This window comes from Suricata suricatta, chromosome 6 (genome assembly GCF_006229205.1).
Source record: "Suricata suricatta isolate VVHF042 chromosome 6, meerkat_22Aug2017_6uvM2_HiC, whole genome shotgun sequence".
Classification (NCBI taxonomy): Eukaryota; Metazoa; Chordata; class Mammalia; order Carnivora; family Herpestidae; genus Suricata; species Suricata suricatta.
This window is the reverse complement of record NC_043705.1, coordinates 56,235,671-56,263,284: the sequence shown is the minus strand read 5'-3', so window position 1 is coordinate 56,263,284 and position 27,614 is coordinate 56,235,671. Positions and strand designations below refer to the sequence as shown.

Sequence of the window (27,614 nt, the reverse complement as noted above, 5' to 3'; positions counted from 1 at the left end):
GCCTCTTCAGATATTTCTTCTGCTTTCTTCTCTTTTCTCTTTCTGGGATGCCAGTTACACATTTGTTAGACAGTTTTATATTGACCCCCTTCCCATGTCTTAGATACTCTGGTGGGGTTTTTTGTTTTCATTTTTTTCCTCTTTGTGTTTGTTCAGTGTAGCTAATTTTGATTGGTCAATTGATATTAATCTCTTGATTACACCAAAACAAGGCATTTGGTCAAGAATACTAACCTTTTCCTGAACAGGTCTTTTGTAAATTCTCCGAGTCCCAGATCTGAGTTTTATTCAGAAAATCTCTTATATTTTATATGCTTGATCAGTTGATTTAAAATAGAAATCAAGAAACTATAGGTTCTACTAATTAAAGCTAGTGTGAAATCCCATCCCTAATGTGAGATTCAAAATAATTTAAGAATTTTATTAGTATTGAAAAGTTAATTAAAATTTATTTGTTATAACATTTACTATTCATTACATTCATTAACTTAATCCTAGGTTGGTTTTGTACTTAGCTCATAAGTTCATACCTTTACCTTTTAAGTTAGGTAGTCAGTGTGTTTAGCTAAACCTGCACTGATTAGCAAGCACTGAGCTGTGCTGGAAAGCAAGAGGGTTCAGTGGTGTAGCTGGAAAATATTTGTTGGAGAAGACCTGAATCCCTGAAAGAGAAGAATGCATTCTTACAGATTGATGCTAAATATAGAAAAGTTGGGGCAAAAATTCATAGGGACGAAAATGAAAGTCTAATTGGGAGGAAGTAACAGTCGCAGGAAAGCCAGCTGCCTAGAACAGGAGATAGAGCCCATGGCTTCAATCCAGGAGGCAGACAGATTGATACTGCCAAGCAAGTAACTCCATTCTCCGTGGACACTGATTGGATGTCCCACAGGTTAACTCACGCTTAGTCTGACTACCTGGAGGTCGCCTCAGATTCCACGTATTAAGGGCTCAGTCCCTTAAGACTGCCTCCTCCTCAGATACCAGTTACAAGTCCAGGTTGTTACCTGTGCTTTTGATTGACTGGCTATACATTAGGGGTTCCTGCAACCCCCTCCATAGTTCAAGGGTGTGATTTGCTAGAGTGGTTCACAAAACTCCAGAAACTGGCTCTACTTAATAGATTACCGGTTTATTACAAAGGTTATGAAAGGATGTGAATGAACAGCCAGATGAAATAAGAGAGCAAGATTCTGACGACAGGAGCTTTTCCCCCTGTGGAGTTTGGGGCCTAACCCTTGGATATTTTTTGGGTCACCATCATAGCAGCTTTTTTGGGGGTTTTATGGAGGCTTCATTACACAGACATGATAGATAAACTCTTTAGTCATTGATGACTGCTTAAACTTTGAGCCCCTCTCCCTGGAGGTCAGAGGGTGAGAGTGAAAGTTTTAATCCTCTAAACAAGATTGGTTCTGCTGGCCACCAGCCCTCACATCTTTAGGGGGTTTCTAAAAGTCACCTCATTAACATAAATTCAGTTGTTGTTGAAGAGGGCTTGTGAATAACAAGACATCCATTTCACCTTTATGGCTCTAAAGTGATTTCTGGGGCTGCGGACTAAAGAACAAATATAACAAAAGATGCCCCTAGGTGTTTGATATTTGCATATATCTAGTGTTTAAATTAGTTCAGTAAGATTTTAGTTGTCAGATTATCTGTTTAAGTAAAAACATATCTCTAGGGGGAAAAATGTAGGTGGTTTTTAAAAAATCTATAATTAAGTTAGAACAGGTGCATGCTTTCCTCATAAAACCTGAATTTGGAAAATCATTCCACAAAAGATGGAATAGAAAAGAGTTTTATTTTCAAGGCTACAAGTGGGCTGTTAAATTAATAGCTTATTGTTTGATTTTGTTCGTTTCATGTTTTGATGAAATTTTCTCACTTAGTTAGCTTTAGAAAAATTTAAAAACTTTTTATTTGAAGCTAATTTTAGACCTAAAGAAAAGTTACAGAAACTATGTGGAGAATCTCCATGTACCCCTCACCCAGTGTCTCTTAATGTTAGCGTCTTACATAACTATAATAATTATCAAATTAATATCGATATAATGTCACTGACTAAACTGCAGACCTCTTTTCACTGTTGTCCTTTCCTATTCTAAGAACCTATTCATGATAGCACTTTGCATTTAATTATTTCTTCTTATTCTCCACCATTCTTTTTCTCAGTATTACCTTTTCATGACACTTCTGAAGAGTCCAGTTATTTCGTAGAATGTTCCTCAGTTTGGGTTTGTGATATTTGCTCATGATTTGAAGAAAGTTATGCATTTTTGGGAAGAATACACCAGAAATTCTCTTGTATCTTTCCCTATGCATCATATCAGAGAGTTCATGATATTAATACATTTTATTGCTGGTTAAGAGCTTTAGAAATTCTTGATGATAGGAGCTATGATTTCTTTTATATAATACATGTTAAAATTATTATTAAGGGGGCCGTGTAGGTGGCTCAGTTGGTTACACATCCAACTTTGGCTCAGGTCATGATCTTGTGGTTCGTGAGTTCAAGCCCTGTGTTGGGCTTTGTGCTGACAGCTCAAAACCTGGAGACTGCTTCAGATTCTTTGTCACCCTCTCTCTCTCTGCCCCTTCCCTGCTCATGCTGTGTCTCACTCTCAAAAATAAATAATAAAACATTTAAATTTTTTTAAATTATTGTTAAAAATATCAGTCCATCAAAGCATTTGTTCTGTAATGCAGATAACTTACCAAAACCAAAATGCAGATTAGGGAAAGCTGTTATCAGTAGTTAGTTAATGTAGAATTCCACCGAGATAAGTAAATTGTTCAGTAATAAGAAAAAACACCTTTTTCTTTCAGATGAGGCAGTTCTTTTTTTATTGGGCAGTTAACAAAGGAATTATCAAAAGAGAAATCATCTCAATTAATAGAATTGTCTTTGTAATAGAAAAACTGTCTTGGTTGAGGCAATTAACTTTGGATAACCTATCAAGTTATTTATTTCCAATAAATAAGGAAATAGGTGATTACTTTTATTTTTTTTATTCTATACCTAACACTGGAATTCTATAAAAAATTAAGTCATTAAGACCAATTTCTGGGTGTAGCCTATCATCATATCTGAAATAAATTTATTGCAACAAATTTTTTGTATTTTTGGCATTTCAAAATTCTGAATAGCATGAAATAAATCAATAATAATTTCAGAGGAAATACTACATTGCATGTCTCAAACTTTATTGACATTGAAACATCCTCATATGTTTCAGAAAGGAATGAAATTGTACTTCAGGCTTTGATGCACTTAAAAAAATAGAATGTGTTTGGTGCAGCCACTATGGAAAACAGTATTGGAGGTTCCTCAAAAATTAAAAATAGAAATATCATATGATCCGGTAATTTCACTTCTGGCTATTTACCCAAAGAAAATGAAAATTCTAATTCTGAAAGATACATGCACCTTTATGTTGTTTATTGCACATTATCTACAATAGCCAAGATATAGAAATAACCCAAGGTCCATCAGTAGATGAATGGATATGGATGAAGAAAATGTGGTATATATATACAAAATGAATCTTACTTGGGCATAAAAAAAGAATGAAATCTTGCCACTTGCCACAACATGTTTGGAGCTAGAAAGTATTTTGCTGTGTAAAGTAAGTCAGAGACAGACAGAATACCATAGGATTTCACTTATATGTGGAATTTAAAAAACAAAACAAACTTGGGATACCTGCGTGGCTCAGTCAGTTAAGCATCTGACTCTTCGTTTCTGCCCAGGTCACGATCTCATGTTTCGTGAGTTCAAGCCCCACATTGGATTCTGCACTAACAGTGCAAAGCCTGCTTGGGATTCATTCTCCCCTCTCTCTCTACCCCTATCCCACTCATGCTCTCTCACTCCCTTAAAATAAATAAATTTAATTTAAAAAATTGAAAAGCAAACAGAAATAGACTCATAAGTACAGAGAACAAACTGGTGGCTGCCAGAGAAAAGGGGAGTGAGGGAAAGTAGGCAATATAAGGGATTAAGAGGTGCAAACTTTTAGTTAGAAAGTAAATAACAAGGTTGAAAAGTACAGACCAAGATATAGAGTGAATGGTATTATAATAGGTTTGTATAGTAACACACAGCTACACTTAACATGCTGAGCATTTTGTGATGTATATAATCATCAAATCACTGTGTTGTACACCAGAAAATAATATTGTATGTCAAAACTATATTTTTATGAAATAAAAAATTTTTAACGATACCTACCTCAAATATACAGTAGATTGTTAGATTTTGCCAATAGATATTTTTCAAGTTATAATGTTTATTCTGCAAAAGAAAATGGGTAGAAATTCCTCTGTAGACAGCTGTCACCTGCCCTACTATGAAAGTGGGAACTAGTCCGCATTAAGCTTACTACTTTAGTGTTTTTTATATTTCTTCATTTGCTAGGTTTTCTTCACCAGGAACATTTCATTGAAATATTTGTTTTTATACTTTTTGGATTATCTTTGAAACATTCATGAACTATAAAAATAATGGAACTGAGTCCTGATGTCCCGTCAGTGACAATATTCAATGTAATTGATAGAATTTTCTTTTATTTTAGTTCAGCAATCAGCAAACATTGGGAGGCTGAACTGGCTACCCTCAAAGGAAATAATGCCAAACTGACTGCAGCCCTGTTGGAGTCCACTGCCAATGTGAAACAATGGAAACAGCAACTTGCTGCATATCAGGAGGAAGCAGAACGTCTACACAAGCGAGTAAGTTCAGAGCTGCTGCTGTCCATAGGGATTTCTGGCTAACATGCCGCTGCTCAGCAGAAACTTACATGTAGACTCAGCTCAAGGACACCTTTTGGAGATAATCATTGGTTGTCAGAACATATCGATCGATGGTAGTATATGTGGGTTTATTTAGTTAAGAAAAATGTTTTTCTCTTCTGCCATTACCTGTGAGACCCTTGGTAAGTTAGCCCTTTGTTTCTGCTAAGTAACCTCATCTATAAAATAGAAATGATAATTTATACTTTGTAGAATTCCTGTGAAAATTAATCGAGAAAGTGAATTGACATTTAGTTGCACTGAGTTAATGATTGATGCTTTTATTATTTTATTTTATTATTTATTTATTTTTTGAGAGCGAGAGAGTGAGAGCATGATCGGGGAGTCAGTTACACAAGTTTCCCCTGCTATCCAAAAGTATAGATCTGAATTTCCACCTGGTGTCATTTCCCATTACCTGAATTAACTTACTTTGTAGTTTGGGCCAGTGGATATAGGGACAGCTTTTTAACCTAACTACCAGTTGTGTTTTCCTATTTCTTCACACATGTAGTCATTTTCAGGTGTGTGTTAGACATTGAAAAATAGCTGTTATATAGCCTATAGGTTCTCTGATCTTACTCTGAATAATATTTATTTTTATTTAAGCAAGCAGTTAAATGACTTACAGATTTCCTCAGATTTGTGTGTTGGGGACTTATGCTTTATTATTAGAGTTGTTTTATATTCATATTGCCCTTAACCCTATGGTGAATTCCCTACTCCTGAGAAATCTTTGTTTCTAAGGTATAACCCTTCTGGTGCTTCAGTGGAAAGCTTGAGGTGATGACCAGTGTCCTCTAATTTGGCAGGACTCAAACTTCAAACTGTTTTCTCTGTGGTGAGCACTACCACCTTAGCTCTTTTTTTTTTTAATGTTTTATTTATTTTTGATACAGAGAGAGACAGAGCATGAGACGGGGAGGGGCAGAGAGAGAAGGAGACACAGAACCGGAAGCAGGCTCCAGGCTCTGAGCTGTCAGCACAGAGCCCGACACGGGGCTCGAACCCACGACTGTGAGATCTGACCTGAGCCGAAGTCGGAGGCCCAGCCGACAGAGCCACCCAGGCGCCCCCCACCTTAGCTCTTTCAGCCTTCCAGTTCCCCACCCCCCACCATACTGGACTCCTTGGATTGTTACCTGTGCATGTTTAGTTCTAGGGTTGGCCAAAGACTTGAAGAAAGTCTGTATGCTTTGTGGGGGAGGGGCTTCTTCATACAGTTCCCTCAGTTTGTAGCTGTTTCAGTTGTTCTAAGGAGTTCCCAAATCCTCGGGCTCCTCAGGCTATCTTTCAGTCTTTTGCTCTATTTGGTCACTTAACTGGGCATTCAGACAGTTGAATTTTACATTTTGTTCATGATTTGCCATCGTTAACTATGAGAAAGTTTTTCTAATAAAAACAACTCTCATTATCAGAACTGGAATTCACCAAAAGGAATTTATTATCTATTTGAACAATGAAAACTAATACATATTGAAGAATAAGGAAATAATTCCCAAGATTTTGAATACATTTCATTTTGTGAACCACAAGACAGGAGAGCCTTGACGAATTGAGTAGATGGGAATGGCTTTCTGGGGAAAGTGCATGCTGAGCTGAGTGTGGCGGGTTTGATAAGGTCTGAATGGCCTCAGAGGGAAGAGAAGACATTAGTACCCAGCAGGATGGTGTGAGAGTGGTTTATTCTTTCTTAATGTTTTATTTATGTATTTTGAGGGAGAGTGCACAAGCCAGGGAGGGCCAGAGAAGGAGAGAGAATCCCAAGAAGGCTACTGCCTGTCAGCACAGAGCATGACATGGAGCTTGATCTCATGAACCATGAGACCATGACCTAAGCTAAATCAAGAGTAGGCTGCCTAACCAACAAAGCCAGTCAGGCATCCTGAGAGTGGTTTATTCTTAGGACAAGAAGACTTGTCTGCTTTTAGTTGGAAAAGTGATATATCACATACTGTGAGTGTCTTGGATGATGAGGATGGTTAAGTAGTTTAGGACTGGTGTATACAAGACCTAAAGGTTTAGATTTGATGTTGTTAAAAAAAAAAAAAACCCAAACATAAGCCTTCTAAAGGCTTTGAATGGGGGAGTTACAGATGGATGACTGTTAGTTTGTAGAAGAGGTAAAAATAGATTATAGTTAAGTCTTCTGGCAAGCCTGTGGTGTTCTTTATGCCTGGATGGTAAGGGTCTGCACTAGGCTATTAGTACATGACTAGAAAGGACGAAAATATTAGGAAAAGTAAAGTGACATTTGTAGAGAGTAATTAGATATTTGGTAAATGTAAAGGAGAAGAATTTGCTATGCTTCTTTAACAGTCTAGAATTCACTGCATTCTAGTCACCCAAAATGTATGAGCTCCTGATGTGAGTAACGAGCTAAGATTGGGAGTGTATGTATGTTTTTACATTGACTTCTGTCTCTCTTGTTGAATCCAGCAATGTTGTTGGATAGTATAACTTTTAAGGACTCTGCCCTTCTCTGTTCTCTCAGAAAATACCAACTGTTTATTAAAAGTTAAGTAGCTCTTTGGGCCCTTAGGACATTCTTATCGACGTAAGAATATTATCTTTTGCCACAGAGACAGTATTGATATGAAGTCATTCTAGTAATCGGATGATTTAAGTTGTATTTTTAAGCTTATCTTCTCTTCCAGAATCTCTTAACATTTTGGGAATGTATTTGAAAATTTTCTCACTTCTGCAAGGCCAGTTTTCAGAAGCCATATTTAATTTCAAAGCTACAGATGGAAGGCAGATGGCTATATCTGATTTTGAATATGTTTTCATAGGAAATTTTTAAAGAAAACTTTAATTATAGGGGTTCTCTACTATCATTAGTCACTTAATTTAAGTTTTCCTGACTTTTCCTATGACCAAGCCATATAAATATTCCCCTAGTCTTTTTTCTTTGTCCTAAATTCATGTCTTTAAAGAATCTATTCATTCTACACAAGTGACAGTGTTTCTCAAAATTGATTTTCATATGTTGCTTCAGAATTCGTGATTTACCTATCAGCAGCTATTATATTTTCAGCAAGAAATCCTTTGAAGTAGTCATGTAACTTAACCTGTGTTCTCATTTCATTCTAGGTGACTGAGCTCGAATGTGTCAGCAGCCAAGCAAACGCAGTGCATACCCATAAGACAGAATTAAATCAGACAATCCAAGAACTCGAAGAGACGCTGAAAGTGAAGGAAGAGGTATGTGCTACTTTACTCATCTGTAATCTGGCTAACATATGTGAGCATAAATTCAGATTTACAGGTATCTTACAGAATAAAGTAAGGTTGTAGAATGCTGTTTGGGGGCGTGAAATGTTTTTTGATTAATATTAAGCTTGTTCATATTTTCTCCTTCCTTGTTTCTGCTGTTATGAACAATGGCGAGGCAGTCAGACTGAGATGCTGCCTCTCACCTTCTGTATGAGAGTTGCATTTATAAAATCAACAGAAAACCAGGAGAGGCTAAATGAATTTTACAAGCTGTTGCTTTCTCTGGTTTCCAGTCAAAAGATTTAATATCAAAAAAAAAAAGATTTAATATCCCAGGAAGGAATTATATTCACAGCCTCAAAATGTATCCTGATGGTTTTTTCTAAGCAGTGCTGTATCAAAGCCATTGCGTATGCTTGTTGCTTAAGATTGTCGTGGACTAGACAGCACACCCATGAAGCAAATCACCCCTCCCAAATTTAGTCAGTATAAAGGAATGTTTTTTTAATTATTTTTTTTCTAGGGACTGGGATGATAATTTCAGGGAAAAATAAGACCTCCTCTTTCCTTGATTTAGTTTAAATATGGTTGCTAAAGACGTTGCTGTACTTTTTCTAGGAAATAGAAAGATTAAAACAAGAAATTGACAATGCCAGAGAACTACAAGAACAGAGAGACTCTCTGACTCAGAAACTCCAGGTGAGCTGTAATGACGTTTTAATGCATTTCTGCACAGCAAAGCATCACTCGTTGATTCACATAGTAATGACTTCTTCTCTGAAACTTCATTTCGTAGGTTCTCAGTCATTTTTCTTTTACGGGATTTCTGATTCGGGTCTAATCCTGTATTTGTCATAAATTACCTGATAACTTTATCTAGGTAGCATATGATCATCATAGATAGTCATTTATAAATTGTTGTTAGTAAGTTATTTTAGAAATTTCTACTTTGCAATATAAAAATATCCTGAATTTAAGGAGAATTTCTCAAATGGATTTCATTCACTTGAGGAGTTCTCTCTCTTTTTTTTTTTTTAACACTGAACTAATTAGTATCAACTACAGAAGTAGTTGTGCCCTAATGGAAATCAAGTTAGTGCTGTTTTCCTTCCTTTATTTTAATTAATTTTACTCAAGTTTTTCACATAAATAATAGTTTCTTGACTCTAATTTACGTGCATATATTCTGTGTCATTGGTTAGGGAAGAATTTTAGAATTCATTATCAAAGTGCCCTGGCACCTCAGGTACGTTTATGCCCCAGTGGTTAGCTGCGTCTGTAAAGAGAGGGCAGGGCCACTTGAGTGTTGGGAGTAGACATAAATGTATGTATGGAGTGAGGAATTTGGGGTAAGGGGTGATGAGATCCTGAAAGCCCAGGATTAGGAGTACCATAATTATAATGCGGATGTCCAGCATTAATTGAGTGCTCACTTACGCCAGACACCGTGTTAAGCACTTTATTTATTTTGTGCATTTATTCTATGTAACAATCATATGAGGAAACTGAGGCTTGTATAGGTTAACTTGTCCAATCTCTCTTTAAATAGTCAAAGTTCTGTTGACAGTTCTTTATAGGGCATGAACTATTTCCCTCTCCCTCTCCCATCATTTGACTTTCAGCAGTCTGAGAAAAATGAGGTGGTTTGTTTTGGTTAGCCCTATTAAATGTTGTTCTTCCATTTTAATGATCTGTGTCAATTAGTGGTTCTCAACTGGGGGCACTTTTGTGCCACAGGGGACATTAGCAATGTGCGGAGACAGTTTTGATTTTCACAACTAGGACAGTACTATTGACATCTAGTAGGTGGAAGTCAAGAATGCTGCTAAACATCCAATTATCTGGCCTAAAATGTCAATAGTGTCAAGGTTGAGAAAGCCTTGTATAGAACTAAAAGATGAAGCATGTAATCAGGGCTAGAGGAAGTGGGGGAAATCAGTGTCCTTTGCCATTTGTTCGTTTGTTTCAGGCTGTCATTGTCTGAGTACTTGTTATGATTCAGGCATTTGCTGAGCACTTGTATACCTTCGCTCTAATTCTCAACTAATTCTCACACTAACAAGTATCGTATCCCTATTTTCAAAGAGAAGGCAGCAGTTGACAAGTGTTAACAAGTTTACAAAACACTGAGCTAGAAAGTAGTAAGGCCTAAATTTGTTTTGATTCCAAAGCCTCTCTCCTTTCTGTATTAGCACCACACGCTCCAGGCCACCAAGCAACCGAGACATCCTTGACAATTTTTTAAAAACGTTTTTCCAGCTATATACACATTTACGTTGTCCCAGAGAAACCAAGAGGTGATTTTTCATATCAGAGTTCTCAGTGTATTTCATCATTGACTGAACCGTGATTGAATTTTAAAGCTGGCTCCTGGAATAGTGAATATCACTTCTTACCTGTTCTTTCACCGAGTATCAAAAATGCTTATCGAAACAACCTACATGGAAAGGACAGGGGAGCTTTCAGACCTTCAGATGGGCTGCCTCCTACTTGTTTCAGGTCTTGGCTCATATGTTAATTTCTCCAACTTCTCAATTTAAGTCCTGCTCTATAGGGTCCTCCCAGCCCCTTTCTCCCCCCCACCCCAGGTGGTCTTTGTAATATTACCATGTTTTATTTTCCTAGTAGCAATCGTCAGTATCAGAAATGATTTTGTTTATTTTTAAACTTTATTTTGAAATGATTTGACTTTCAGAAAACTTGCAAGAATAATACAAAAAAATTTTTTTATATACCTTTTACCCACATTTCTCAAATGTTAACATTTTTTGTTGTATTTGTACTGTGTGTGTGTGTGAGACATTTCTCAAATGTTAACATTTTTGTCATATTTGTACTGTGTGTGTATATGTGTGTCTGCATGTGTGTCTGTGTGTGTGTGATTCCTGAAATCTTTGAGAGTAAGTTGAAGATAGAGTATCTCTTCACCTCTAAACACTTTAATGTGTATTTTCTAAGAGTAAGGACATTTTCTTACATAACCATCAAAATCAAGAAATTACCTGTCTGCAGACCTTATTCAAATTCCCATAGTTGCCTTAAGAATCTCCTTTATAACAAAATTTAAAAATTGTTTTTCTGGTCCAGGATTTATTCCATTTATTCCAGGATCACATCTTGCATTTAGTTGGCATGTGTATTTATTTTGATGTTTGAATCGTCCCAGATTTGGCCAGTGGAAACCCCTTACATCCAGCTTCTGTTTCCTTTTGTTGTGACAGTCATTCTTTAAAGAATTTCTTCATGTTTTAGCACAACACATAATCCAGGCTCATCTTGTGTTTTTTCAACTTTAGCCTTGAAATTAGCTATTTCTTCAAGGAGAAATTTCTGTTAGCAAAGATTTATGGTTAGAAGCCAAATTCTGAGTACTGGATAAGCTTCTTGCTATTGAATTGGCATTATTTCTTTGCCATCTTAATGTACAGAGCTAGAAGTACACACATGCCACATTATGTCCATTTCTCTCTCTCTCTCTCTCTCTCTCTCTCACACACACACACACACACACACACACACACACACACACACACCTTAAACTGAATTCTCACTCATACCTCCCACTGTAGTCTAATACTGTGAAGTTCATTTTAGCTTTCCCCATATTCATAACTGGAACTCCTTTACCCAACACCAAGAAGCCTGGGGGCTCCTGGGTGGCTCAGTCATTTAAGCACCTGACTCTTGATTTTGACTTAGGTTGTGATCTCGCAGTTCTTGAGTTCCAGCCTTGTGTCGGATTCCTTGGGGTTCTCTCTCTCTTCCTTTCTCTCTGCCCCTCCCCTGTTCACATTCTCTCTCTCAAAATAAATAAATAAACTTTAAAAAAATACTAAGAAACCTGATTCTCTTTACCCACACTGTATTTACTTCCTTTTTTAATATTAGAAAGCACAGAAAATAATTTTTGAATTACTAATTCAAACCACTGCAAAACAAACAAACAAACAAAACCTTACCAACTAGAGATCAGTATGATTCTTTTTGTCCTAAACCTGTATTCAAAACTTTATTGGGGGGTGCCTGGGTGGCTCCGTTGGTTAAGCGTCCAGCTTCGACTCAGGTCATGATCTCACGGTTCGTGGGTTCGAGCCGCACATCAGGCTCTGTGCTGACAGCTAGCTCAGAGCCTGGAGCCTGGTTCAGATTCTGTATCTCCCTCCCTCTCTGACCCTCCCCTGCTCGCACTGTCTCTCTCTGTCTTTCAAAAATAAATTTAAAAAAACAATTAAAAAAATGTCTAAACTTTATTGGGTGAGTTCTTCCACTCCTCCACAATTGGCTAGGTTATTCATTTGAAACACTTGTATGTTCATTTGTATCATATCACATTCCATTTTAAATGTATTTTCTTTCCCATTCTTCTTCATTTTATAGCATGCATTTACTGAGTATATGAAACATTAGTATGTTTCCAAAAATCAAAACTATTCACAAGGATGTCTTTAGAGAAGTGTCATCTACTTTAGTCTGGACTACCGTAGTTGCTGCCCTGATCTTCCCATCCCATTTTCATCTGCCACCCATGGGTAACCAATCACATTAGTTTCTGGTTTATTCTTTCTGTTTCTTTTTACACAAATGAACAGATAGATCTATTTGTTTACCATCTCCTCCCCATTTTTAAATGGTAACATCTGCTAGATTATTCTTCTGCACTTTGCTGCTTTAACCTAAAACATACTCTGGAGATCAGTCTGTCACTTCATAGAGATCTTGTTCATGTCTATTACAGCTGTATAGTACTTCATTTCTGTGTGTTAATACTTTATTTAGCCACTCCTTTATGTGGGTATTTAAGCTGTTTCCAGTGTTCTGCAACAACACTACAATAAGTAATATTGTGCAGAGGTATATTGTTATTGGAGTGTATCTTCAGGATAGACCTTTCGGGGGGGACTTATTTTATTTATTTATTTATTTATTTATTTACTTAGTAACCATACACTTAATGTGGGGTTTGAGCTCATCATGACCTCGAGATCAAGAATCTCACGGTTGGGGCGCCTGAGTGGCTCAGTTGGTTAAGCGTCCAACTTCAGCTTAGGTCATGATTCCATGGTTTGTGAGTTCAACTTCCGCGTCAGGCTTTGTGCTGATAGCTCACAGCCTAGAGCCTGCTTCGGATATTGTGTCTCCCTCTCTCTCTCTGTTCCCCCGCCCCCTGTTCACACTCTGTCTCTTTCTCTTTCTCTCAAAAATAAGTAAGTCTTAAAAAAAAGATATCTTCACTTAAAAAAAAAAGTCACATGGTCTTCTGACTGATTCACCCACAGGATAGATTCTTAGAAGCAAGACTTCTAGGTGAGAAACATAAGTAGTTTTGTTAAATGCTGTTCAATTCCCCTCCATAATGGGTTGTGCCAGTGCTCACTCATACCACTAGCATGAGTGCATGTGTCTCCATAGCCTCACCAACAGTGTGTGGTCATACTTCTTAATTGTGTGAGAGATGAGAAATGATATCTCTGTGTATCTCCTATTATGATGAGTGACATGAACTTCTTTCATAAGCTTAAACGTCTTTCAGTATCTTTTTGTACATGTGTGGATTGGGTGTTCATGTCTTTTGCCTTTTCTCGATAGGATTTTTGGTCCTTTTTCAAGAGTTCTTTATATTCAGGAGTTCTTTATATATCTGATTGTATGTTACAAATATTTTCTCCCAGTTTGTTCTTTTTTGACTTTGCCCAAGATGGTGTTGCTTTATGTAGTAGTCACATACATTCTTTTCCTTTCTTGCTTTTGGCTTGTGAATCATATAGTTAGATAGCTCTTTTCTAAACTCACATGACATAGGAATTCATCCATATTTCTCTATAGTACACAAAGTTTTATTTTTTACTTTTGGATCTTTGAGTATTTGGGGTTTATTTTTTTTTATGTATGGTATGAGATAGGGATCCAATTCCATCTTTTTCTCAATTCCTATCCACTTATCTCATTACCATTCATTTAAAACGTCATTCTTTTTCCCAGAGATTGGAGACACTCAACTTCTATATGTATTTTGATATTTCCTGTTCAGCCCATCGGTCACTCTATTCATGTGTCAGCACCACAGTGCATTACGTGTGGAAGCTCTGATGTCTGGGAGGGCCCCTTAATCCTCACAGCATTTCTTCTTCCTGTTTTTCTAAATATTCTTACGTACTTATTTTACCATATGAACTTCAGTATGAACTTCAACACCAATTTTTGTTTCAACTAAAAAATGTAGCTCTACAAAAAATGTTATTGCGATACCTTAAAATTTGTGGTTTTCATGTGTTTTCGCATATTTCTTGTTTATCCATATTTTATTTTTTTTCTGTTTCAAATGGGACTTCCTCTTTCATTATATTTGATTATTGTGTGTATATGTTGAATTCTCTGTGCTTATTTTATATCCTGCTACCTAACTATTTTATTTTATTATTTGAGCTAGTTTTGTCATTTATTGCCTTGATTTAGTAAGATTTTTTAGGTATGGTAACACATAATCTGCAAATAGAGGTAATTTTATTTTATTTCTCCAGTTCTTATGCTTCTGTTGATTTTTCTTGTCGAATTACACCTGTTAAAAACACCAGTAAAGGGGCACCTGTGTGGCCAGTCTGTTGAGTGTCTGAGTCTTCATATTGGCTGGGGCATGAGATTGAGCCCCTCATCAGTGTTGTCAGCGCAGAGCCTGGTTAGGATTCTCTGTCTCTGCCCCTTCCCCACTCACATGCTTGCGCACATGCTCGCTCGCTCTCTCTCTCTCAAAATAAATAAACATTAAAAACAAAACACACCAGTATAGTGTTAAACAGTAGTGGAGATTATAGGCTTTTCTTGTCCCTTATCTTAGTGAAAATGTCTCTAGTATCTTTCTGTTAATTCAAATGCTGGCTTTAACACTAAAGTATATTTTATCATGTTATGAGAGTGTCTTTCACTCCTATTTTCTTGAGTGCTTTTACCAAGAATTTTGTTAATGCTTTTTGTCAGTATCTTTGGAGTTAATCAAAATTTCCTTTCTGTATCTATTAACATATTTTGTTTTATTAATATATTTTCTAATACTAAGCCTCCTTTGCATTACTGGAATAAGTACCATTTAGCTATGGTACATTATTTTCTTAATGAATTGTTAGATTTTCATCCTTTTTTATTTATAATTCTTAGATGATATTCATTTGTAATATTGATCTGTAATTTTCTTTCTTCGTGGGGGAGCTGTATTTATAAGGTTTAGGTATCAAGGTTATCCTTTATACAAACTTACACGTCAGGAGCGCCTGGGTGACTCAGTTGGTTGAACATCTGATTCTTGATTTTGGCTCAAGTCACAATCCCAGGGTCAGACGCTCAACTGACTGTGCCACCCAGGTGTCACTTAAAAAAAATTGTTTTTAAGTTAAACTTCAGTTATACTTCATACACTTTCTTCATTTTCTGTGCACTGGAGTCATGGATGTCGTATTGGAACTATCTGATCTTTGCGCATTTAATAAAACTCCCCTTTGACACCATCGGGGCCTCGTGCATTCTTGTGTGGTTCCTGGAGTATTCTGTCTACTGTAGCTGTTGGACTGTTGAGGTTTTCCACCTAGCTTTCACATATTCAGCGAGAGCTCTTATTTTATATAGTGTCCATTATTCTTTTCTTTTTGATTAAGTTAAGCAATGGTATGCCTATTTTGTTAAAAAAAAATTTTAAGTTTGTTTATTTTTGAAAGAGAAGGAGAGACAGAGTGCAACTAAGAGAGAGGCAGAGAGAGAGGGAGACAATGTGAAGCAGGCTCCAGGCTCTGAGCTAGCTGTCAGCACAGAGCCTGATGCGGGGCTCGAACCCATGAACTGCGAGATCATGACCTGAGCTGAAGCCAGATGCTTAACTGACTGAGCCACCCAGGCACCCCTGATAATTGCTTTAAAGTGTATTTCATAGATTCTGCTATTAAGTATTTTCATTGTCACTATTTCCTGAAATTCTGTAATTTTGGCTTTATTTTTATATGCAAGAGATGTTTAAAAGAAGGTGCTTTAGGGGTGCCTGGGTGAATCATTCTGCTTATTTGGTTAAGTATTCTGACTCTTGATTACAGCTCAGGTCATGATCTCACAGTTTGTGAGTTCAAGGCCCAGATCAGACTCTGTGCTGAAACTGCAGATCCTGCCTAGGATTCTCTTCCTCCTCTCTCTGCAATTCCCACCCCCTGCTCACTTGTGCACACTCTCTCTATATATAAATAAATAAACATTACAAACAATAAAGTGGCACCTGTGTGGTTCAGGCAGTTAAGTGTTCAACTCTTGATTTCAGCTCAGGTCATGATCTCACAGTTAATGAGTTTGAGCCTCGCACCAGGCTTTGTGCGGAGCCTGCTTGGGATTCTGTCTCTCTGCCCCTACCTCCAACCCCCAAAATAAATAGATAAACTTTAAAAAAATTAAAAGTAAATGAAAGAAGGTGCTTTAATTTCCTGGTGGAAGGACCTTTTTATTTTTTTTTATTGAGTTATTAAATTCTAGTTTTACTGCATTGTAATCACAAGGGTTTGTATGAGTTTTTTTTCCTTTTAAGGTTTATTTATTTAAGTAATCTTTACACCCAACATGGGGCTTGAACCACAAACTGTGGCTCCTCCAACTGAGCCATCCAGGCACCCATATCTATTTTATGTAATTTACTACACTTTGTTGTATGTTCTCATATATGGTCAATTTTTGTGAATGTTCCTTGTTGATTTTGTAATTTATATTCTTAATCTGTCCTATACTGAGAGTGGCATAGTAAAGTCTCTTTTCAGTGTGGTTTTATGTCTGTCTCCTTACAGCTCCTGTAATTACTACTTATTGTGAAGGTAGTTGCTGGGTTTCTTGGTACAGAAACATAATGGGTATATCTTTATTGTGAGTTGTGACTTTTAGCATTAAAGTCCTTCCTTCGCCACTTTTTCTACCAGTATTACAATTCCTCATTATTCTGAGCCCATCTCCATTTTTTTGGCTTCCCTAAGTGAATTCCTCAGTGGAAGGACCTTTCTATTTTATTACTTTGTTTTCAATGGCTAGTCTTACTGCATTGTGATCACACAGCTTTTCTGTTTCCAGTTAATCACAGTGGGAATTTCGTTATTTAATGCAACCACTAATCTAATATCACCAATAAAATCTAAGCAATTATATCACAAAACCAGGGTTGTATTCAGTGGACATGCATTAATAGTCTATACAACTTTAACATTACACCAGAAAAGGAGCTGAATACAAAATTTTCCTGGATTTTTGGTAGTCTTCAAATTTCATGGTAAGATTACCAATAAAACTGTAGAAACAGATTGTAAATATTTTTAATAAAATGGTAAAAAATTTGAGCCTTTAAGTTTTCATATTGGGCTAAAGATTTAAAGCATCAATCTGGCCCCAGTCTTTCAAAAATGACAGGTAAATATATACAATGAATAGACAGGTTATTTAGTTAAAATGGTACTGAAGGACTACTCACCCCTGGCAAAAACAAAAAAACCCATTGGGATTAATTTCTCAATGCAAACAAGTCTTTGCAAATACTGTGATTATTATAAACTTGGAAACATACCTGGAATCAGGACAATGGAGAAAGTAACACACAAGTCAGCCATATTTCTGTGATCACATAGTATTTTTTGTGACATTTTTACTTATTGTAACAACACTTTTTTATGACCTAATAGAAAGTTATTTTTTATGAATGCTTCTTGTGTGTTGTGTATATATAGTTAGATGGTGCTTTGTGAGCCAAACTATATTTTTTTCTTTTACTAGATAACTCATTCATATTTATCAATATGCTTTATTTATTTATTTATTTTTAATGTTTTTTATTTATTTTTGATAGAGACAGCATGAGCAGGGAGGGTCAGAGAGAGAGGGAAATACAGAATGTGAAGCAGGCTCCAGGCTCTGAGCCGTCAGCACAGAGCCCAACATCGGGCTCAAACCCATGAACCATGAGATCATGACCTGAGCCGAAGTCAAACACTCAACCAACTGAGCCACCCAGGCACCCCTTTATGTTTTTATTTTATTATTAAGACGGAGAGAAGTTGAAACCAAACATAAAAATCATATCAATAAGGGGCGCCTGGGTGGCTCAGTTGGTTGAGTGTTCAACTTCAGCTCAGGTCATGATCTCACAGCTCATGGGTTTGAGCCCCATGTCAGGCTCTGTGCTGACAGCTAGCTCAGAGCCTGGAGCTCTCCTTGGATTCTATTTCTCCCTCTCTTTCTGACCCTTCCTTGCTCACACTCTCTCTCTCTCTCTCTCTCTCTCTCAAAAAAAAAAATTAAAAATTAAAAAACACAAAAACATAAATTAAAAAAAAATAAAGTCTAATAGTTTTATTAAGATATTTCTGAGAATTGATTGTTGAGGGTCAGTTTTCTCAGGTACATGGTGGGCCCTTTTAATTTGTAGATTTAGGTCTTTCTTTATTTCCAGGAAGTTTTCTTGTATAACTTGTATAAGAAACACTGAAGTGTTTTCTTCTTCCTGAGCTCCAGTAACTGGATTGGATTTTTTTGTCTTCTGTTTCAACCACTTTCTGACCATTTCCCCTACTCTATCTCACTTGCATTCCCTTTAATTTTTTTTTTAATGTTTATTTTTGAGAGAGAGACAGAGACAGGATCTGAAGCCGACTCCAGGCTCCCAAGCTGACAGTGGAAAGCCCAGCCCAGTGTTGGAGCTTGAGTTCACGAACCATGAGGTCATGACTTAAGCCAAAGTCGGACACTTATCTGACTTGATCTGCCTACCCACTTCTATCTCCTTTAATTTTTAAAAATAATACTTGGATAAAATATAATTTCTTTTGCAAATATATTTTTTATTATAATTCAGTCTTTATTTCTGATAACATTTTGCCTTTTTCTTCTGTCTCTGTCAGGCTTTAGTCAGACCTTTGTTTTTTAGGTTTTTTTTGGCCCATTTCTGTTTTTAGTGTTTAATATCTAACTCAGGCTCTATTTTGAATGCTTGTTAGATAGTATTTAAAGTTTATTTTTTAGTATTCTCTACTCCTAACCTGAGGCTCAAACTCACGACCCTGAGGTCAAGAGTCCCATGCTCTTCCTTTTTTATATATATATATTTTCAAGTTTATTTACTTATTTTGAGAGAGAGCACAAGCCAGGAAGAGGCAGAGAGAGGGAGAGAATCTCAAACAGGTTCCATGGTATCAGCACAGAGCCCAACTCAGGGCTTGAACTCACAAAGCATGAGGTCATGACCTAAGTCAAAATCAAGAGTTGAACACTTAACTGACTGAGCCACCCTTGTGTCCTAAGAATCCCATGGTTTTCTGACTAAACCAGCCAGGGGCCCTGTTCAACAATATTTAATTTTGAGTAGAGTCTTGTGTTTTCTTGTGCTTCATAGTTGATTTTTTCAGAGGGACTAGAGTTTCATTTTCTGTTTGTATTTTGTTGTAGTTTCCGTAAATGAAGATAGCTCACACCTTTGTATTTTGTAGATTGAGTGGCAGTTTTGGGTGGTTTACAGATTCTTAGCTAAAAACCATACTCTCTTTGGGAGACAGTTGGGCTGAGGCTTTGTGTCCTTAGTGTTTTAATGTTCTTGTCTTGCATGATTCTAACTTTCCCTGTATTGCTTGTTCTTCCCTTTCACCATAGTAGGTCAACAGGCTCCTTTCTCTTTGTTCTTTCTGCCCGTTTCTCCTTGGAAGTGTTGCCTTTTCAAGATTGCCTCCTGTCTTGTGTGTACTAGTTAAGTCCCTTCAGTGTAGCCTGCTCTGGTCTTACCGGGACTTTTTTTTGTTAATTTGGTCAGTTTTCCAGTGTTTCGGCACTGTGAGTGGTCTTTCTCAGGGTTATTGGAGTTCATCCTTAAGCCTTTGTCCTCCTCTTCCTTCTGCTGTACCTGCCCCAGGACCCTGCCTTGCCCTCTACCATGGGTTAGAGAGAAAACTTGGGAAATGTCTTTGCTGGAAATTGGTTGACATTTGTATTGGTCCATTTCTTCTAGTAACTTTGAAGTCATGAAGTTTGTGTGGGTTTTTTCTTCTTATTGATTTATTTAGTTTGTGAGGATGGTTAGATTTCAGCGTACACAGTCACCATTAAATCAGCTTCCTGGAGGTCTGTTCTTGCTATTTGTTGCCAACGTGTTCAGTCTAGATCACATGCTACATTAAAACGAGAACCATCTTTGTTTATTTTTCCTTTATCTCTATTTCTAGTACATAGAAAATGCTTAGTAAATGTTAAATCGCTCTTCTTCAATATTTGTGTGTGTCCTTTGCCCATTTTTCTGTTGAAATACTAATTCTTATTTTGATGATTTATATATGTCTTGTTACATATGAAGATTGATAATCTAATAGGGAAATATATCTTACTTCTATCAGCTTAAGATGTGAATCAGATGTCCAAGACCTTTTCCTGCAACTTTTATTAGACTCAAAATGCAGGATTTAAACTGGTGAAAATGAACCTGATCTAGTCCCATTGATGATGTTATTAACTGTGTGAATTTTTTTTAATGTTTATTTATTTTTGACAGAGAAGAGAGACAGAGAGTGTGAGCAAGGGAAGGCCAGAGAGAGAGGAAGACACTGAATCTGAAGCAGGCTTCAGGCTCTGAGCTGTCAGGACAGAGCCTGGTGTGGGGCTGGAACCCATGAACTGTGAGATCATGACCTGAGCTGAAGTCAGACACCTAACCAACTGAGTCACCCAGGCACCCCTGCAGAAAAATTTTTTTAAATCACTGTAGTGTTTAGGCTCTATATATAACACAGAGGGTGACCTTCTACCCACTAAGATTTTATACTTTCTTTTTAAAAATATTTATTCATTGTTGAGAGACAGAGAAAGGGACAGAGGAAGAGGGAGAGAGAGAGAGACTCTCAAGCAGGCTCTGCATCGTCAGCACCAAGCCTGACATGGGGTTCAAACTTACCAACCGTGAGATCATCACCTAAGGTGAAATCAAGGACCAGATGCTTAACCAGCTGAGCCACCCAGATGCCCCTTTATACTTTGAATTATTGCCCTTTAAAGCATTCGAAGGGGAATTAGCATCTGACCTCTGTTGCTTTATCAGGACTGAACTGGGTCTCTGGGTGCCCCTGGCTCCTGGTTCCATATCAGGGAAAGAGAAGAGGAAATTAGTAGCACAAAAGTGATCATAAGTAGAAGAATGAATTAGGAGGGGGAATAAAAGGCAAGAAGAGGCTTGGAAAATATGGACATAGGAGTACTACTGGCGCACCCACCAACCAGGGCTCCTGTTACCTTGTGTTGGCCCATGTGCACTGGGCTGGCCGTCCGTGCTCTAAGATTATATTCTCTGCCTCAAAATAGACCAGTGCTGTCAGCACTGTATTGAATCCCTTTTGTTATCTGCCTCTGAAAATTCCTCAAATCAGAGACACGGCTGCGAGTATGAAACTGTCTAGAGAGAACAATGCAATTTTCGTAGCTGAGGAAATTTGGTGTTTTGCATGCTTCCATTGAAAATGTTTGGACGTTTCATTGATTGGCAAGGAGAACAAAGAAGCCTTTCATTTTAAGGAAGGCTTTAGAGGGCATACTGGGTGGTGCCTACTGAAGTGGGTGTTTTCTAGTGAATGACATTTGGTCTATTTTTATAGTTGGAAACATTCTACTCTTAAGCTTATTGTTTAAGCAGGCAAGAGAGCATACTGTGCAATCATGAGTGGAATTTTTACATTTGATCCCAAGGTCTTTTTTCTCCCTCATAGTTTGGAGCCTCCATGAATGTGCCTATGAGTTTATAAGTATTTTATTGGTTTCAGATCCTGCTCTCAGTTTACTTATCTTCTCTGTGGATTATTCAAAGGAAAGAGATTAGAAACATACTGGGAAATATCTAACAGTAAATGATTTTTTAAGAAATTTTTTAATGTTTGTTTATTTTTGAGGGAGACAAAGCATGATTGGGAGAGGGGCGGATAGAGAGAGGGAGACACAGCATCCAAAGCAGGCCCCAGGCTCTGAGCTGTCAGCACAGAGCCTGACGTGGGACTCAAAATCCACAAGATCTTGACCTGAGCTGAAGTCAGATGCGTAACCAACTGAGCCACCCAGGTGCCGCCATCAGTAAATGCTTTAATATTAGATTGGGATTTCTTAAATTCTTCATTTATAATTCATTAGAGCTGCTGTATAACTTTCTTATATTTTCTCAGGCTCTTGCAGCTCCCCTGTGACATTCTTGCTTAAGCCTTTCTCTTAGTTATTTCTGTGAGAGCAAGTGAACGTTTCTGTTCAGAATCCTAGATCAGAGTTTCCTACTTATATGTATTCGAGCCAATTTCCCAGTTATTTTTTCCCAAAGTCTAAATTTTACAGGTATTGTAAGAAAAGTAAATACAAAAAGTAAAAGTCCCCATAATCCTAACAACTGCAACCATTTCCTGTTTTGTGCAGTAATTTCTGGTGCTTGTCCTCATGTACACCGATTGCTGCCTATTTGCACTGTGCTGCTTCATATTCTGTTTTTTTCATTTAACATTTACCAGATTGTCTTTCAAAAAAAAAAATGTTCCACCATCCTTTAGATTTGCTATACTTTTTTTAGAGATTTATATTTAAATGATATATTAACATTTGAAACATAATATTTTCTGAGGCCAATTCATATTGTGTTATTAATACCAAAATTTTGTCTTTGTCCCATATAGTTTATATATGTAAATATAATTTGTCTCAATCACTGAATTCCTCTCAGATGTAAAAGTGAGCTTTCCTGGGGGCACCTGGGTGTCTCAGTCAGTTAAGCATATACTTTGGCTTAGCTCATGATCTGATGGTTTGTGGGTTCAAGCCCCACGTCAGGCTCTGTGCTGACAGCTCAGAGCCTGGCGCCTGCTTCAGATTCTGTGTCTCCCTTTCTCTGTCCCTCTCCCACTCACACACTCGCGTGCACGCGCACCCTCTCTTTCTCTCTCTCTCTCAAAAATAAATAAACAAAAAAAATTTAAGGGGTGCCTAGGTGGCTCAGTTGGGTAAGTGTTCAACTTTGGCTCAGGTCACAATCTCAAAGTTTGTGGGTTTGAGCCCCACATCAGGCTCTGTGCTGACAGCTCTGAGCCTGCTTTGGATTCTCTGTCTCCCACTCTCTTTCACTTTTTCTATCCCTCCCCTGCTTGTTCTCTCTCTCTCTCTCAAAAGTAAATAACATGTTTAAAAAAATTTAAAGAGTGAGCTTTCCTGAGGTGCCTATGTGGCTTAGTCAGTTAAGCTAGATCTCTTGATCTCTGGGTTGTGAGTTGAAGCCCTGTGTTGGACACCATACTGAGCATGGTGCCTACTTAAAAATAAAAGTAAGCTTTCCAAAAAGGACATGTAACTTTCTATTAATTGCTTATCTGAATAACTTATTTAAAGTGTAATAGGGGCGCCTGGGTGGCTCAGTTGGGTAAGCGTCCGGCTTCTGGCTTTGGCTCAGGTCATGATCTCATGGTTCGTGGGTTTGAGCCCGCGTCGGGCTCTGTGCTGACAGCTAGCTCAGACCCTGGATCCTGCTTCGAATTCTGTGTCTCCCTCTCTCTCTGACCCTCCCCTGCTCGTGCTGTCTCTCTCTATCTCTCAAAAATAAATAAAAAACATTTAAAAAAATTTTTAAGTGTAATAGTCCGTTTACTGCTTTTTTTTCTATTAGAATTTTTAACCAAAATTACATCTCTATTATATCCTTTTATTTTTTAGAATTACTTATTATACTTGTCATACTTAGGAACATTTTTAGAGCAGTAATAACTTATGATTTTTAAGTGTGCTGGACTTTATTCTGTTTTTAAAAAAATAATATTTTGTCAGGAACTTTCACTTCCCTTTTGTCATTTTTTCTTCTTCCCATCATTTGCAGTATATTAGAATTGTCAGCTTTCTATTTCTCTTATATATACACTTACCACATGTCTTGACTATCGTTTTTAGCCCTTGAGCTGTCTCTTCTACCACCCTCATCCATTTGATAGTGAAGCAAAAGAATAACATCCTCAGAGGTTCCTAAAACCTCGTTTTAGAGAACTGTTGTCGTCCCGTAGTCCTTCTCCGGAATTCCCAACAGGGAGAAAAAAGTATCCTCTCTCTTTTTCTCTGTTTGCTTTTACCTGAGAGTCCTCACGGTCGTGCAATAGGAAAAATAGGTGGGCAGAAATTGACATGAGATGCAGCTAATCCACAGAATGAATGGCTCTGTAATCCGGTCTTGGTGCTTGAAGTGCCTGTAGCGTTGCCTGGCACCAGTGAGCAGCCAGCAAGTGCTTGTTGGGCGGACACATGGACTCGTGAACAAGCCTGTCGTGACGACCGCAGGGATTTCTCAGGTGGCAAAGTTCTCAAAATCTCTTTAAACGGTGTTAACTTGAGATTCAGAAACTCATCCTCCTACTCGTCAAAGTGCATAACTACCACAATATTAGTAATAACACAAGTTCTGTTGCTTTCTGTCATGAACTGACCTGTGTATATGTATCACACTTTTGTTTCTAAAGGAAGTAGAAATTCGGAACAAAGACCTGGAGGGACAGCTGTCTGACTTAGAGCAACGTCTGGAGAAAAGTCAGAACGAACAAGAAGCTTTTCGCAATAACCTGAAGACACTCTTAGAAATTCTTGACGGAAAAATATTTGAACTAACGGAATTACGAGATAACTTGGCCAAGCTATTAGAATGCAGCTAAGGAAGGTTACCTTTCAGTGCCAATTGATTAAAAAATACACTGTCTCTCTTCCTAGGACTGTTCGGGCTCTGCATCAAGATCGCACACAAAATTTGAATATCACTCCTCCTCCAGGAGGATGATCTTTTGAAAATTGGAATTGTATATTTCAGTGTAAATTTTAGAATTCAGCTTGTAGCTAGTTGGGGAAAAAAAAAGAGATGAAAAACTTGAACTACAAATTACCTCCATGTATATTATTGGCCATAGTTAACTAGAAAGTTATAAATAGATACTTAATGCAATCTTTTTTTTCTGATATTAGCCAATGGGAGAATTACCAATGTCTGGGTCACATCCCCTTTTTGTGTTCAACACAGTGAAGGTTATCTGCTTTTTAAATTAATTTATTTATGATATCTAAAGCTGTGTTTTGTGCAAAAACTTAGTGATGAAAGCCCTGTCTTCTGTTGTAATCTGAATAATTTCTCAGGATATTTTTGCACTGCTGAGAAGCAGTGCCATTACCAATTAATTCTTGCCAGGAGTGAGAGAGAGCTGTATCTTTAACTGAAACATACTTACTAGAACTGGGTGTATAGAGTTCTTCCCTTTTTTTATACTGGAAGATATTTCACTCGGTGACCACTCTGGTACACTCTGGTGTTCTTTAATCTTGTCTGCTGTATAGTTTACTTTTCCACATTGATTCCGTGTATTTATGAGAAGATACTGTCTCCCATTTTATTACACATTTTAAAGCCAACTAACGAAGGCAGCTGAGTCCCTCAGAAATTTTTCTTTTTAAATTTCTAATGAATTTGACACACAGTACTGAAATACAGCAGCCCGTCATTGACGGTCTGGTCTAGCAATGTTAAGTATATTTACAGAATATGCAGTTACATTTATTTATATATTTTGCAAGAAATCTTTTCTGAATGATCAATGCATTTCAATTTACAAATAATAATGGTTATTGGGGAACTGTTTATTATAGATCATTTTAAGGTGTATAGCAATTTTAAAGGGGATCCATTTCCATCAAACAGCCGATCAGAGGACTGTTGGGGTTGGAGCGTGTACTCTGTCTGGGTCTTCACATCAACCACATCTCTAGTCAAACCTCACAAGGCAATATTCTGAACTGTTACCTAGGCATTTCACAACAGGAATTCAATTCAATAGGCTCTTCTCAATGAACAAGTTTTAATGTTGTTTTGATGTAATTTTAAAAGACTTTTAGCAAACATGCATTTCTTTCTATATTTCTTTGAAGAAGCTATTTTAAAAGTAAGCCAAGTGCTGTCTAGTCTGCTTATGGAGTTAGGAATGCATCAGAGCCCATCTATCTTTGCTGTACAATGCCTGTGATGTTGAGGAGGGTTCTTTTTTAAAGTGTATGCTTGAGTATCTGACTCTGTGGAGTCTACAAATGCACTGACTGTTTGTACCCCAAAACGACTGAATTGTGAAGTACAAAATTAAGCTAACTAATCGATTTGTAACCATTTTTTCACTCACAAACAGCAACGCAACACTAGACAATTTTGTTTTATATATGTACGTGTATGTATGTAAATACATACCTATTAATTTATATTAGAGTGAAAAATAAATGGTTTGTTTCTAAAGTTAGTTTCTAAAGTGAGTTTTCAGGTGTCTCTGAAAAGTTTATATCAGACACTTACTCATCGTGTATTATATGTGCTATAACATCGTGTAAGTTACCTCCATTTATTTTAGGATATTTTCCTCACCTATTTATTATAGGGAGGATAATTTAGGTACACAAGCTCAGAGCTGAGATATTTCTCTGATAAATCAGGTAATAAAATTTATTTGATCGATGGAATTTTGAAGTAGAGGTGATTTTATCCATCAGTTTCTGAGTAATAAAGAGCACCAGATTTTAATTTAAATAGGGATCAGGGAATTTAGTTATGAAGAGTTAAAAAATTTTAAAAAAAAAGTATAAGCTGTTGAAATGGTAAGTGAATTATTTTAATGATGTAATGAGATATTTTTAAATTTTGACATAGTTGCCATTTAATGGGAAAATAACTCACCAAAATGTCTCCACTTGAATTGTTCTGATATGTGAGATATGTGTCATTCAATATATACATATACCCATATGTATATACAGAAAATTATTTTTAATATTTTCCTACTGATAAATTTAAAATTGGAAATTTTGTGAGTTTTTTCCTTGTCCAATAGGGCTGAAATTTTTTTCTTTTTTTTAGGGATTTAACAACTTGAGGGCTGCACCTTTAAATTCCCAGATTGTCATTAGACATGTACATATATGGGAGAAGGTGGACGCAAGTGCACATATAAATAAAATCTTCTTAGACTATTTTCAATATTCGTTTACAGTAGGAGAGTATCTAGAAATCGTCATCTACAAGTCATAATTAGGCTGTGTGCCTACTGTAGTTTTCTCCATTTCTGTATTATAGAAATAAAAGTTTGCATATTAACATTTGATTTTTCCCAGAGACGAGTATTATATGATGTATCTATATTTAGATCAAACTGTGGTAATATATTGATCAGAAGATGATGCCCGGGGGACTGTAGCCTGAACATGTGGACTTGAAGTGACACAGAGAAGGAGAGCAGAGATCAAGCCCGTTGTGTATAAGTTACTATCTGATAATTATGAATTCTTGTACAAAAACCAACTGAAAAAAAGGAAAAACAAAAATACAGTTTTTATTTTGAAATACATTTGTTGTTCTCTGGAGAATGTACTTTATCTTCTTTTTCCTTCAGTCTTTTACAGATACTTTTTAAAAAGCATTTAAGTGATGGCAGCGTTTGCTCAACTCCTTTGGGTGCTACTGGATTTCACCTTTAGTGTGCTGTGTTGTGAAATCCTAACTCTGACATAAAAGGTTTCATAAGAATCTCCCTGCCTGGAAAATTAGTTTT

The 27,614-nt window shown here is 37.0% G+C and overlaps 1 protein-coding gene across 2 annotated transcripts in view; it reads left to right on the top strand.

The window, feature by feature from the left end:
• Positions 1-27,410, top strand: part of HOMER1 (homer scaffold protein 1) — a 130,773-nt gene extending 103,363 nt beyond the window's left edge. For both annotated transcript variants that reach the window (XM_029942490.1, XM_029942489.1), the window contains 4 exons: positions 4,578-4,734; positions 7,888-7,998; positions 8,629-8,709; positions 24,507-27,410. In XM_029942490.1, the coding sequence (XP_029798350.1) occupies positions 4,578-4,734; positions 7,888-7,998; positions 8,629-8,709; positions 24,507-24,695 (538 nt within the window). In that variant the 3' untranslated portion in view covers positions 24,696-27,410. The remainder of the gene's footprint in view (positions 1-4,577; positions 4,735-7,887; positions 7,999-8,628; positions 8,710-24,506) is intronic.
• Positions 27,411-27,614: the final 204 nt, after the last annotated feature.